Genomic DNA, 13073 nt, shown 5'->3' with positions numbered 1-13073 from the left:
ACGCGAGTAGCTAGAAAGCTGTGAATGTAGAAACAAATGATTTGAAGTTCTTAAATTGATAAATTATGTTCGGTAACCCCTCAAGCTTGACTCCGGTGATGGTCTCGGGCGTGGGGGCATTACAAGGGTTTTCAACATTTTCAAGCTCAATAGTAAGTGCTCCCAAGCCCCGTTTTTCATGCTCTTCGTATTTTTGAAATCCTAGTAGCTCGCTCTTTCCATTTCTACCCATATTTCATGCTAAGGTTCATGTTTAAAAATTTACCCATGCATGATTTAATTGTATTTTGATGGATTATGGAGGAATATGAAAGATTAGTGTGTGTTAAACATCTTTTTCTAGTTGATTTTCATGAGAAACCCTTATAGGAACCATTTTGCAAAAGATGTAAATGTGTGGTAGAAATGAGAGATTAATGGATAATGTGGGCTACCATAAGAAAGAAAAGTGTTTGGCTAGGCTTAGGTAAGATAGAAAGTGCATGTGTTTCATTATACAAGCCTAGGGACTAAATCGTAAAAATGTCAAAGGTTAAGGGCAGAACGGTCATTTAGACAGGGGATGAGAATTAGACTTGAAATTTATAATGTAGTGTATTAATGAGTTAATTTTGTTGATATAGACCCCGAGGAACAAATTCCGGAGGTCGATCGTGGTAAATGCAAGGTTTCAGAGTAATCGAAACACAATCCCGAAAAGAATACCAGGTAAGTTCGGATAACTTAAAGTAAACCTCTAATGTGCATAATTGTATGATTTATGAATGCATGATGATTGTATTTATTATTGGCATGAAATATTATAGGAATGCATATTTGCTGATAACATGGGAAAAATGTCTCGATTGAGGTTGAAAAAGGGAATTCGATAGACAAACCCTCTTTGACATGTGAATCGAGATCCTGCATATGTTGCAGTAGGATTTAGCTCAGACGAGTGATCCATGACTCAAGTATGAAAAGGAATCTAGCCCCGGACCAGTGTTCCTTGAATGATCAAGCCTCCCGAAGAATATGTGTGCATTATGGATTTAGCCCGGACGGGTAATCCGATTAGGGTCTGAATTTAGCCTGGACTGGTAATTCAGATCCAAGCTCATTAAGGATGTTTGTCGCTATAAGGGATTTAGCCTGGATTGGTAATCCCGACATCACCTTATGAGTTCAAGACATGAAGGATTTAGCCTGGACTGGTAATCCTGCCAGGAGATGTGAGGTTCGCGGGAGTGCATATAAGTGAAATGATCATTCATAAGAATTGACGGATAATGGGTACTCCATCGAGATTTCCTAGAAACTCAACGTGGTTAATATGATGTATGTTAACAAGATGACGAATGATGAGCTCATCTATATAAATTACATGATGCTTTGTTATGTGACTAACTCATTGATTAAGTGCATGTGATAGGAAATCATTTCATAATAGATGACTTCATGAATTGAGTATAGATGTATGCTAATTACTCGGTAAGTTTACTTTCCGGTTATTCGAACTTACTAAGCATGTAAATGCTTACCCCTCTCTTTTTCCCTGTTCCACAGAGCTTGAGGACTCATAAGGACTAGAAGACGATTGGAGAGTCAACACACTATCAACTAGTCAAGCTTGGGTATAAAGACATTTCTATTTTGTTAATGGCATGTATAGGGCTTTGAGTATTTTGTTATATGTGTCATTTGATTTGCCAAGTAAAGGCATGTAAAAGTATGTTTATCTCTTTGTATATGGCCATGAAAATTGGCTTAATTGAAGTAGACCATGACCTACAAATTTATGCATAGTTTTATTTACAAGCGATGGGTCATTACTAATTGGCAATAAGTCACACGAACGAGCCAATTTCGAATGAATTAAAGTGACATGGGAACCCATAAACACTAAATGGGAAATAACCTATCACGTAGGAAACCAATGATATGAGGTTTCCATACAATGAGTTTTATTAAGATTATTTACAAGTGTAAAATCATGTTTTCTCTCAAACTTGGTAATTTCTAAGCATAATAGGTAGAAAGGGGTGACTTTAGGCTTGAAAAATAGCCTATTAGAGTCCACATGGTTGGATACACGGGCGTGTGCCTAGGCCGTGTATGGCACACGGTTCACTCTCATGGGTGTGTGTTATGGCCGTGTGTCCCCTGCACTTAAAATTATAGCTCAAAGTTGTACACGGGTAGGCCACACGGGCGTGCACCATGGCAGTGTTAAAATGACAGTTTCATCCATGGGCATGCAGCACGGGTGTGTTCCATGGCCGTGTTGATAAGTCAGTGTTGCCCACGGTTGAAGGGCATAGGCGTACCCCGAAATACACGAGCGTGTGCCCCTTTATGTTAAGGAAAATATTCTGAAGACCCAAGGGAAATCGAATGTGCCCGAATTTGTCCCACATTGCCTTCCGATATATTATAGGTTTCGAAGGCCTATACAAGGGACGAGATGTTCATGATTGAAAAGTTTTAAATTCAAATGAAATTTTGTGACCTGAGTTCGTGTACTGATAGTGTAAAATCCCGGTAATGCCTCGAGCCCTGTCCGGTGTTGGATATGGGTTAGGGTGTTACAGATAATCTCTCATTCGAGGATGTGAAGGGTCATCTGTTGAGCAAATAAAAACTCAAAAATGAGTTTGATTCAAATAGCAAGTCAGATAGGCAAGACAAGAGATGTCGCTATTATAAGAAGTTAGGTCACATCAAGATAGATTGTTACAAACTGCAAAATAAAAGGGTAGCTAAGAGCAACAAGGAAGATTTAATTGGTGTTAATTTGGCCAATGATAAGGGTGATGATTTCTTGTTAGTGTCAACAAGTGGAAACTCTGAGCTTACGTCTGAGTGGATCCTGGATTCAGGGTGTTCTTTCCACATGTGTCCCAATAGGGACTAGTTTTTCATATACAGTTCAGTTGAAGGTGGAGTTGTACGCATAGGGAATGGCTTACCTAGTAAGGTAATCGGTATTGGTACTGTTCAGATCAAGATGCATGACGGGACAATTAGGACACTGTCAGATGTCAGGTATGTGCCTAACTTAAAGAAAAATCTTATCTCCTTGAGAATAGACTCGAAGGGTTGTAGAATTAACATTATTTCAAATAGCATTAATGTATCCTGTGGGGCTTTCTTTTTTATGAAAGGTAAAAAGATTGGTAGTCTTTATGTTCCAAAAGGATCAACGGTGACCGGTGAAATAAGACGTCTCTCGTTTGTTAAGGAGTCAAAGTCGATTCGTTTGAAGTGGAGACAATTTGATTATAGGAGAGAAAAATGTATAACCATTTCGTATAAGAGATGTTCTCTTTTGGATGCAGGTTTTGAAAAGATAGGGCATTGCGTTCGTGGAAATTAGACCCGGGTCAGTTTTGATTTGGCAGTGTACAAGTCCAATACTAGAAGACTTCCAGCTTCTAAACACAACTTCGACTTAGTTAATATTCTGCATAGTTTGAGATAAGCCTGTGGTGGGCTTTGGCAAAGAAAGCATTGTGAAAATACGAGTCAAGGTAGAGATTTGTAGAGTTATGCATCGTATTTTTCGACTTTTATTCTCTTAGATAAACTTAGTTTTTAGTTTATCAGTTAAACTTTGATTAGAATAGATTATTTTAATATTAGTTTCCCACTTAAACTTTGATTGGTGTAGGTTATTTTGATATTATTTGACTTACAAATTTAGCCTATAAATAGGCCCCTTTTTCCACCTTAGAAAAATAACCCATTACACATTTAGGTATTAGCTTTAACAAGTTTTTAAAGAATTTTGTGTTTACGTTTTGAGGGTTTTTATTTTGGGTTTCGGGGTTAAGTCTTATCTCCATCTTTTGTACTATTCGTTTTTGTCATTTTAGTGAAATTACTTTTGCATGTGGTTTTTCCCTCAGTGAGAGTTTTCCACGTAAATATTTGTATTCATTTTTCTCTACTTTTACTATTTCATTGTTTATATAGGTCGATCCCCAACAACCTTAATTCTAAAAAATCAAAAAATTCAGCTTTAACATTTACACATTCACACAAATGTTGCGAGATAAATTTGTTAAATTAAAATCAATTTGACAAAATGTGTAAAATTTGAGGGCTAACTTTATTATTATACCAATTAAAATCATGTAGAATTGATGAAAACTATTAATTTCGTGATTAATTATCTTTAATTACTTACTTTTAAAATCGATAGGAATTAAATTACTTTAATTTTTGTAGGAGGTATTAATATACTCAAATTTGAAATAGGGAGAAACTAAAGAGGCTTATTTTACCTAATATTAATATTACTAAACATATCGTATTAGGCCTTAGTTATTGAACTTGGTCCAAGTCTAACGACAAAATTGTAAAGCCCAATTTATAGTTAAAATTGCTCAAAGCCTAAAAAAAACCCTATAACCCTAAACTGCAACCCTAAAATAACCCAGAACGATTAGCTTTTTATATAAAACCGAACATCAAAAACAGGGTTTTCGTCTTTGAAGGCTCTGCAGTAGGAAAGGACCAAAAGGGTTTAATCTGCTGTGCACGTTGTAGCTCACCACCCAAACTTTAACAATGGCCGTCGGGTACTCCTTTATCTTCTTCTTTCTCTTTCATGTGATGGATTTTGCTTCTTTGGTCCTGTCTTATCTGATTGTTTTTTGGGTTTTCTCTCTCTTTTTTTAGTAAGAACAAGAGGATTTCCAAGGGAAAGAAGGGAGGAAAGAAGAAAGCGTAAGTACTTTCTTTTCTTCATTGATTTAACCTTCAATTACGTTTTGGGGTATTTTAGAAAGAGATTTTTTAGTTTAAATTTTGATTCTGTTGTTGGATACTCTTTGGTGCTGATCCATTTGCGTGAAAGTACTTTTTGTTTCATTGTTGATTTAAGCTTTAATCGCGGTTTCGGTATCCTAGAAAGAGATTTATTAATTTAAAAATGTTGATTTTGTTGTTGGATTGTCTTTAGAGCTGATCCATTTGCGAAGAAGGATTGGTATGATATCAAGGCTCCATCAGTTTTTACGAGCAGAAATGTTGGGAAGACTCTTGTTACCCGTACTCAGGGTACCAAGGTTTGTATCTTTTTATGTTTATCTCTTTATCAGTGTTGTCAAAGCGAGGACCTAGGTGAGCATAAGCCCTGGGCCTTAGTGTACTGACTTAGACCTGTTCGGTTAGGCGCATGCCTGAAGTTCTTTATCGATTTTTCTACTTCTTAACATGTTTTTAACAAGAAACAAGAGACCATTTAGAGATAAAGTGTATTGGCTTATTCATGTTTCGTAGATAAGTTGGATTGTTCAGCAGAGTTAAATATCATAATTATATATGCTTATTTTATATATACACAAACACAAAAAGGGTTTTTTATTCTTGCATCTCAAGCATGTTAGGGTTCTAATTTGTAGATTGCCCTTGCATGCCTGACATTGGTCTTTATTTCTCTTACTCCTAAATACTGTTTCTTTGTATTGCATGTAAGAATTTTGTATATTTGGAACCTTAGGGCAAACTGGGTTTCATTTAGAATCTTTATGCATTGCATACTTAGAATAATGCTTGGATTCACTTTTAGCTTTTGTAGGAATCATAAATAAGCATGATGTTAATCTCTTCTAATTTTTTATGCTATTTTCCGTTTTTCTAAATTTATTTTCAGTGAAATGGGGAATTGCATTTTTAAACCATGGTTATACGGTAGGTTGTTTCATTTGACCGTGGTGATATTTTTGTTAGTTGAAATGCTAAATTGCCCTTCCCTTCCCTTTTTACTAAACTTTTAAAAGCTAATACGTTTTTGAAAGTGGGACTACACGGTTAAAGTTCTTGATTAAGGGAAGAAACCTGATGTCTGGTATTGGATTTTATCATTTGGTGTAGATTTAGAGGCAGACGCAACAATTGATGCTGATAGGTATTCTAGGGAGAGCCTGATTGCATAAGATTGATTTTATGATGTGTAAATATTAAAAAAAAAAAAGAAGCCAATGAACTGAATCAATCCAAACTGGTAGAACTTGGTTTGGTTTCAGTTTTGTTTTTTGAAAAAACCAGAATAACATTAACCACAAACTTTTTCCAGAACCATATCGAACTGTTATCACCTGTATTAGTTAACTTCAATTATTTAGCCGCTTGAGTGACTTCATGATCCTGACTTGATTTTACTTGTGGCATGCTCTTTGGAAGTAAGAACATCTTCATTATATTTTTGAATGCTTTTATGGATTGATTAATGTAGACCTGCATAATACGTATTAAGGCATAGTTACAGTCTGATTTCTTTGTAATATAAATAGTTGGAACTTGGCTATTTTCATTAATAGATTGCTTCAGAAGGACTCAAACACAGAGTGTTTGAGGTTTCACTGGCTGATCTTCAAGGAGGTGATGAGGATCATGCTTACAGAAAGATTCGTTTGAGAGCTGAAGATGTTCAAGGAAAAAATGTTTTGACCAACTTCTGGGTATGACATATAAATAACTTTATTTACTGTATTATCTTCTTGGATTTTGTAATAAATTAACATATTTATGTTGTTTTCATTTACAAATTTCCAGGGAATGAATTTTACGACTGACAAACTGAGGTCTTTGGTTCGTAAATGGCAAACTCTGATCGAAGCTCATGTGGATGTGAAGACTACTGACAATTACACTCTGAGAATGTTCTGCATTGGTTTCACTAAGAGACGCCCAAACCAGGTTAAAAGGACTTGTTACGCACAATCCAGCCAGATTAGACAGGTACTACCCTAATTTTCTATTGAACATTTAAAACTTGGGACAGAATTTTCGTCACTGTTGTGATGCATGTTGAAGCTTCATCGATCACTTATTCATGTGATCATTCTCAGAATTGGTTGATCCTTGATTCCGTTATGAATGTGTAAAGTTTCTTTTGCTTTTTAGATTCGTAGGAAGATGAGGGAGATAATGACCGCGCAAGCAACATCTTGCGATTTGAAGGAATTAGTTCAAAAATTCATTCCCGAGATGATTGGAAAAGAAATTGAGAAAGCAACATCGAGCATCTATCCTTTACAAAATGTGTTCATTCGTAAAGTCAAAATTTTGAAGGCTCCGAAGTTTGATCTTGGAAAGTTGATGGAGGTATGTTTGTTTATTGTCCATTCTCTGATTTCTTTTCTCCCATACTGTCTATACTCTTCTATTAAAATTTTGATAAGCTCATGCTTAATGCATTCATGTATCTGTATTGTGTTTTGTCGTTAGTTATTATTCTTGAGTCATAACAGATATGATCCTCAAGTATTCTTCAAATACATAAAATAAAATGGATATGCTTGTGTCATAGTCATACCTGTATTTGAGTTCACAACAAAGTCCAAGTGACATAGTTCAAAATTACCGTTCTCTTTTTAATATAGGTTCATGGTGATTACTCGGAAGATGTTGGTGTGAAAATAGAGAGGCTTGCTGATGAAACAATGGCTGAGGCTGCCCCGGAGGTCATTGGAGCTTGAATGAAACACCCCTTGAATTTGTGTGTGTTCTTTTCTTTCTGATTTCAACAGATTTGATGATTTTGTTTAAAACTAGGAGAAATTTTCCATGGTTTTGATTTGATCTCTAGGATATGGTTTTGCAAATTGATATTGAATTAGACAATCTGTTGTATTAGAAAGTCATACTCTCTCTATATATGAAAATTATTATATATTTAACGACTTTTTTTGACATTGAATGACCTATAGATTTAAAAAAACAACTTAAAACAGACAAAAAATACCTTAGACAAAACCACACTGCGGCCGTGAAAAGACCGGTCATCTCTCACAGGCCAATTTTGCCATCTTATGCTGTCTCTTATAGTTATAACTTGCTGTGCCATCTGATATTGTGCTGCCTTCCTATAATCCTGTTGATGTCTGCTGCAATGGTGGTACTTTAGGAAGTTCCCCTTTAGTTACACTGTCAATTTCTTTGTACAATCTGTATGCAATGTGGCTACCTTAATGACCCCGTTTCCAGCCTCCATCTCGTGCTGTCTTCAAGAGTTATTTTTGGATATCAACTCCTCTTAGAGGTTACTTCCTTTGTAAATGCCCTTTAACATGAGTTCTCTATCATAGTGAAAGACCTTGAGAGGGTTTGGGTTATCCCTTCTCAGAGCAGACTCTGTTGAATGTATCCAAATCGCCCATAGGACAGGAGCCAGTCTCCAATAAGGCTGCCTCTCTGCCACCGAATTTGGCTTTATAGTGAACTCTCCAGAATGTTTTGCAGAGGAGTCTGTCTTTGCTAACAGTGCATGAGAACTGAAAGTAGGCAATCCCTATTGAGAAGTTCATTTGCCATCCCTTTATTCGTCATTCCATTTTCTCTATCCTTGATATTACTTAACTAATCACACTGTCACTAGAGATTAGGCTATGAAGAGGAATGTCCCCATCAACCATCTTAACTTACTCACCTTTTCAGAATTACCATTCATGTTCCCTTTTTCAACATTTTTTTCCATAAATTATGCTTCTCCATACCCGTGAACCATTCTGCTCTGGTTTGACTGCAATAAAAATCGGCATTGTGGCACTACTCTTTCCCAACGTCTTCATAATCCCACTACCTTTTGAATTAGTTTTCAAGCTTGTTTGGCCCAGAGTGATTGGTTCATCTGTTCTGAAACCGAGGAAGTGTATCATTCTATAATTACCAGTGAAATTTCTTACAATTGGATCCAAATTAATTGTCTTATCAAAAAGGACTTTGGGTAACCAGCAAATTGGTCACTCAGACCAATGTGTCACATGGATAGTCGGCCAGCCAATAAACAGACTCCACTTAGCCTTTCCAATAGCCCAAAAGCCAAGTATAAATACCTAAGTTTAACATCATTCTCTATTTTTATGCGCCTAAGCATTTTTTATAAGAAAATAGATCAGTTTAATATTACCGATACACATATTAAAAAATATAAAAAATAGTACACTCTAACTAAATGCAATAGTTCATTCACATTGATTTATTACAACCTAGATTCTCCAAACTACCTCACCTTTTTCCAACAATTACCAACAAAGATAAGTAATAATATTACTATTAATAGTAAAACAAGCTCCGATAAAAAATGGAATGGGAGGAGGAGAGGACAGGAGGAAGACAGAAAACTAACAATAAACATAAAATGGCGACATATTAAGATTTGCCTTGGATTAGAATTTTAGGATTAAAGAGAGAGAGGTGATCTCTCTTAAATTGTTTTACTTTTTTTAGGTTAAACTCTGTGATTAATTTCTCTACTTTTCAGATTTGATCTTTTTATTTTTATTTGATTATTTTTCATCTCTATACTTATTAAATTTTAAAATTTCAGTCCTCATTTAATAGTATCGCTTAAATTCACTAAGTAAAGTTCATTGTTTCTAAAATCTGATGCATTAAACATATTATTTGTGTAATGTTATCTCTAAAAATTCAATTAATGGATTAACAATTGTCATCTGCACCAAGATTGAAATTTCAAAATTCGAAAAGTATAGAGATTTAGAATGATCTAATGGGAGAATATGGACTATATCTATAATTGTACGCATAGTATGTGACTAGTTATTGAATTTAACCAAACTACTGTTTGAGTCAAGCCAAAAATTTTAAAATTTGAAAAGTATATAGACTAAAGTGACCAATTTGAAAAGTAAAAATATTAATCAATAACTTTTGCAAAGTGTAGGGACTGACAACAAAATTTAACTTTTTTTTTAAATATTTCAAAATTGTAAATATCCAAGTTTTTTTTTTCTTTTTTGAACCAAGATATCCATTTTTAATGTCAGTTTGGATGGGCGGCGGAGTACAGTGTGTTTAGTTTACTTTTTGTCTTATACTATAATATCTCTATAGTATTTAATTCCACCATCACAATTATTTTTATACTAACCGTAAGTAAGTACACTGCCCATCCAAACTCACCGTTAATTTTATGCTGAAGTTACAGTGCATTCAAATAGTGAGACAAAGCCAAAGAATATTTTTGGGTAATACTATTATTTAATAGTATTTTTTAAATTGGATTATAAATATAAAAATATTAATGTAAAACATTTTAATATATATTTTAAAATATTATTTGATTTATTCAACCAATCCAACTCAAACTTAAAAATTCGACTCTATTAGTAAATTAGCCTTAAACAATATTTATTTTATATTACTAACTACTTTTTATTATTATTATCAAAAGTGGAATTTAAATTATTAATTTTATCTTATTTTATCTTAAAAATAATAAAACAAATAAAAACATAAACACATTAAACATATTTATTACAACACCATCTACTTTTAAAGTAAAATGAAATACAAAAAAATTGTTTAGATAGGAAAAGAAAACACAATATATAGGTGCTTAGTAAAAAATTTAACATCATGATTTGGTCTTCTTTCATTAATAGATGTTTTTGCTAGCTTTTTAATAGTGTTAAAATGTAATGATTTGACAGTTTGATATTGTGTCATGTTATTGCTTAAAATCAAAAAATTTATTTTTAAAATATATATTAAAAATTAAAAGTTTTAAAAATAAAATAAAATTTTAAAAATAGATTTGAAATTTCTTTCCTTGGCATTCTTTTGTTTTTCCGATTTAGTTGATCACATTGGGCTGACCAATAAGTTATGCAAAAACCCTCTTCATTCTTGGCCAGCTACTTGCATTGTATTAAAAAAAAAAAAACTTGGAAAACAAACAAAAAAAGGTATGAATTGATGCATGGTGCAGGATTTAGGTCATTAATGCTAAAGACATTTCTACTTTAATAAGGAAGGACCATTTCAGAATATTGTTGCATTAATAGCGTTCCAAACGTTCATAAAGTTCTTCAACCTTTTGGGTTCCACCTAATAATATATATATATATTAATTTGATGTGATTCAATTCGATGTAACTAAAATTTTAACAATAAAACCAATACTTTTTATTTAAATTTTAGGGTAAAGTATATTAATACTATAAAAATTAAAAATGATCATTTAATTATTAGTAATTATTTTTAGCCATTTAATTATAAAAATTAGAAAATAGTTATTCTAACTATTTAATTTTATTTTTTTTGTCACAAATTGGCTAACAATGGCAGCTTTTAAAATTGTTATAATAGTAGTTTTAACTCTTAATATTTATCCATTGTGTCAATTTAGCCTTGATTCTAAAAACTTTAACCCTCAACATTTACACATTATGTAATTTGGTTTTTTTGCCATTTTGTTTTTTTATTTTGTAACCCTTTCACCTAAAAAGCTAAAAAAAAAATTTTATTAGCTAATTTGATTGAAAATATACAAAAAAATTTAAGATAATAAATTTAATATTTTCTCATTCTTTTAAAATTAACCCTTAATGTCACCCAAAAAAAAAAAGAAGAAGAAGCAAAATTGCATAAAAATTGAGAGACCAAATTACACAATGTGTAAATAATGAGGGTTAAATTTTTTTTAGAATCAAGACTAAATTTACATGATTTATAAACGTTGAGGGTTAAAGTTACTGTTATGCCAATTTTAAAAGTCCACTGTTAGCTAGCTAGTGACAAAAAAAGTCAAATTGGATAGTTGGGTGACCATTTTGTAACTTTTTATAATTAAATAATTAAAAAAAAATTTACTAATAGTTAGATGACTACTAGTTAAAATTGGGTTAATGTTCTATTTGGGACCTAAATTTAGCAATTGGTCCAATATTTGAGCTTGATTTTTTTTGGGTTCTTGTTAATTCTTGAATTAGTTCATGATATCGAGGAATAAATTTTTTTTGGCCCAAATTAATTCATGATATTTCCTAAAAAAAATTTAAATCCGAACATGAGAATAATTGCAAAAAAAAAAGCACAATATGAGAATAATTGTCAATTTCATAGATTGATTTAGGCAAAAAAATTCAAAACCCAATAATAAATAATTGTCAAATTCAGAACCTATCTTAACTTAATATAAAAATAATTGTGAAATTCAGGTGAAAAATAATACGCTCACCAAACCCCATATTATATTAACTTCTTCTCCTCTGAACAAAATTGTTGCCAAAAAAAAAAGAAATGAAGATTTTCAAGCCCTCTCCTTCCTTTAACTTCCTTCTGGTTCTCGTCATATTCACTTCGGGTTTGTATAATAAATGTTATTCCTCTTCACGAAATCATAAACTAACCATCATAATATCGACTGCTGCTAACTAAGTAATATTGAAGTTTTAGGTTTTATTGTATTGTTGATTTCTATTGTGGGTGTTGTTGCAGTGAAAAATATGGTTTCAAAAGTGGAAGCAGGCTGTGAACTAGCTGTAAAAGGTGGCGGTTGTCCTGAGGTGAAACAGTGCGCTGAAACATGCCGCCCTTGTTATCGAGGGATAGGGCAGATCACAGCCTTCTGCCGCTCAGCTGGCGGCGGGATTCCGTTCGATGAATGCATGTGTTACTTCTCCCATGGTGCACCTTGTAAACTACCGGCTCCACCACAGTGTCCGGGTCATCCTGTTGTTAATAATACCACTCTTGACTAAATTTGCATGAAAATCAATATTAATCAACTTTTTTCTTCTTTAATAATTGCTTCATTTTAGCCATCTTTTGATTGAGTTGGAGAGATGTTGAGGCTAGTGATATCAATCAAATTAATGCTATTAAATGAGTATTCAGTTTGTTTGGTAGAAATGGTTTGATGAGCAGTGATTAGTATGGTATGATTTCTTTTATGTTATTTATAATTTTTCAAGCACTTTAAATAGTAGGAAAGAAATATGTTTCACTCGTTTTTTTCTCTCATTATATCTGCTTTTCTGTAACACAATATCTAAAATTATTTATAGTCTCTCCCCAACCCATAAATAGGAGAATAATGCATTTTAGCGCACCCGAATCCACAACCTCTTGCATTGATAACAATGTCAATCGAATTAAAACTCAATTGACACCTCTCGTTTTTTTAAATATTAATAGTTTTCAATATCATATGTGTTGTATGTGAAATTTACACATTTAATTTTTATTAATTTTAAAATATTATAATTAGTGTAGAGTAATATTCCTTAATCAAAATTTTAATATATTAACTTATTAACCATTAAAATATTATAATAAAA

At 32.9% G+C, this 13073-nt stretch overlaps 2 protein-coding genes across 2 annotated transcripts; both read left to right on the top strand.

Moving 5' to 3' along the window:
- Positions 1-4375: 4375 nt before the first annotated feature.
- LOC108489955 (40S ribosomal protein S3a-like) lies at positions 4376-7680 on the top strand. Its single transcript, XM_017794724.2, has 7 exons — positions 4376-4562; positions 4663-4710; positions 4946-5051; positions 6306-6446; positions 6541-6726; positions 6892-7092; positions 7371-7680. Exons 1-7 carry the CDS (start codon positions 4552-4554, stop codon positions 7464-7466), a joined length of 789 nt encoding a protein of 262 aa, XP_017650213.1. The 5' UTR covers positions 4376-4551; the 3' UTR covers positions 7467-7680.
- Positions 7681-11970: 4290 nt separating this feature from the next.
- Positions 11971-12645, top strand: LOC108452673 (uncharacterized). The gene is made up of 2 exons (XM_017750473.2): positions 11971-12097; positions 12232-12645. Exons 1-2 carry the CDS (start codon positions 12034-12036, stop codon positions 12492-12494), a joined length of 327 nt encoding a protein of 108 aa, XP_017605962.1. The 5' UTR covers positions 11971-12033; the 3' UTR covers positions 12495-12645.
- Positions 12646-13073: the final 428 nt, after the last annotated feature.

This window comes from Gossypium arboreum, chromosome 9 (assembly GCF_025698485.1).
Source record: "Gossypium arboreum isolate Shixiya-1 chromosome 9, ASM2569848v2, whole genome shotgun sequence".
Lineage (NCBI taxonomy): Eukaryota > Viridiplantae > Streptophyta > Magnoliopsida > Malvales > Malvaceae > Gossypium > Gossypium arboreum.
Note: the sequence above shows the minus strand (reverse complement) of the source record. Positions and strands in the feature narration are given on the sequence as shown.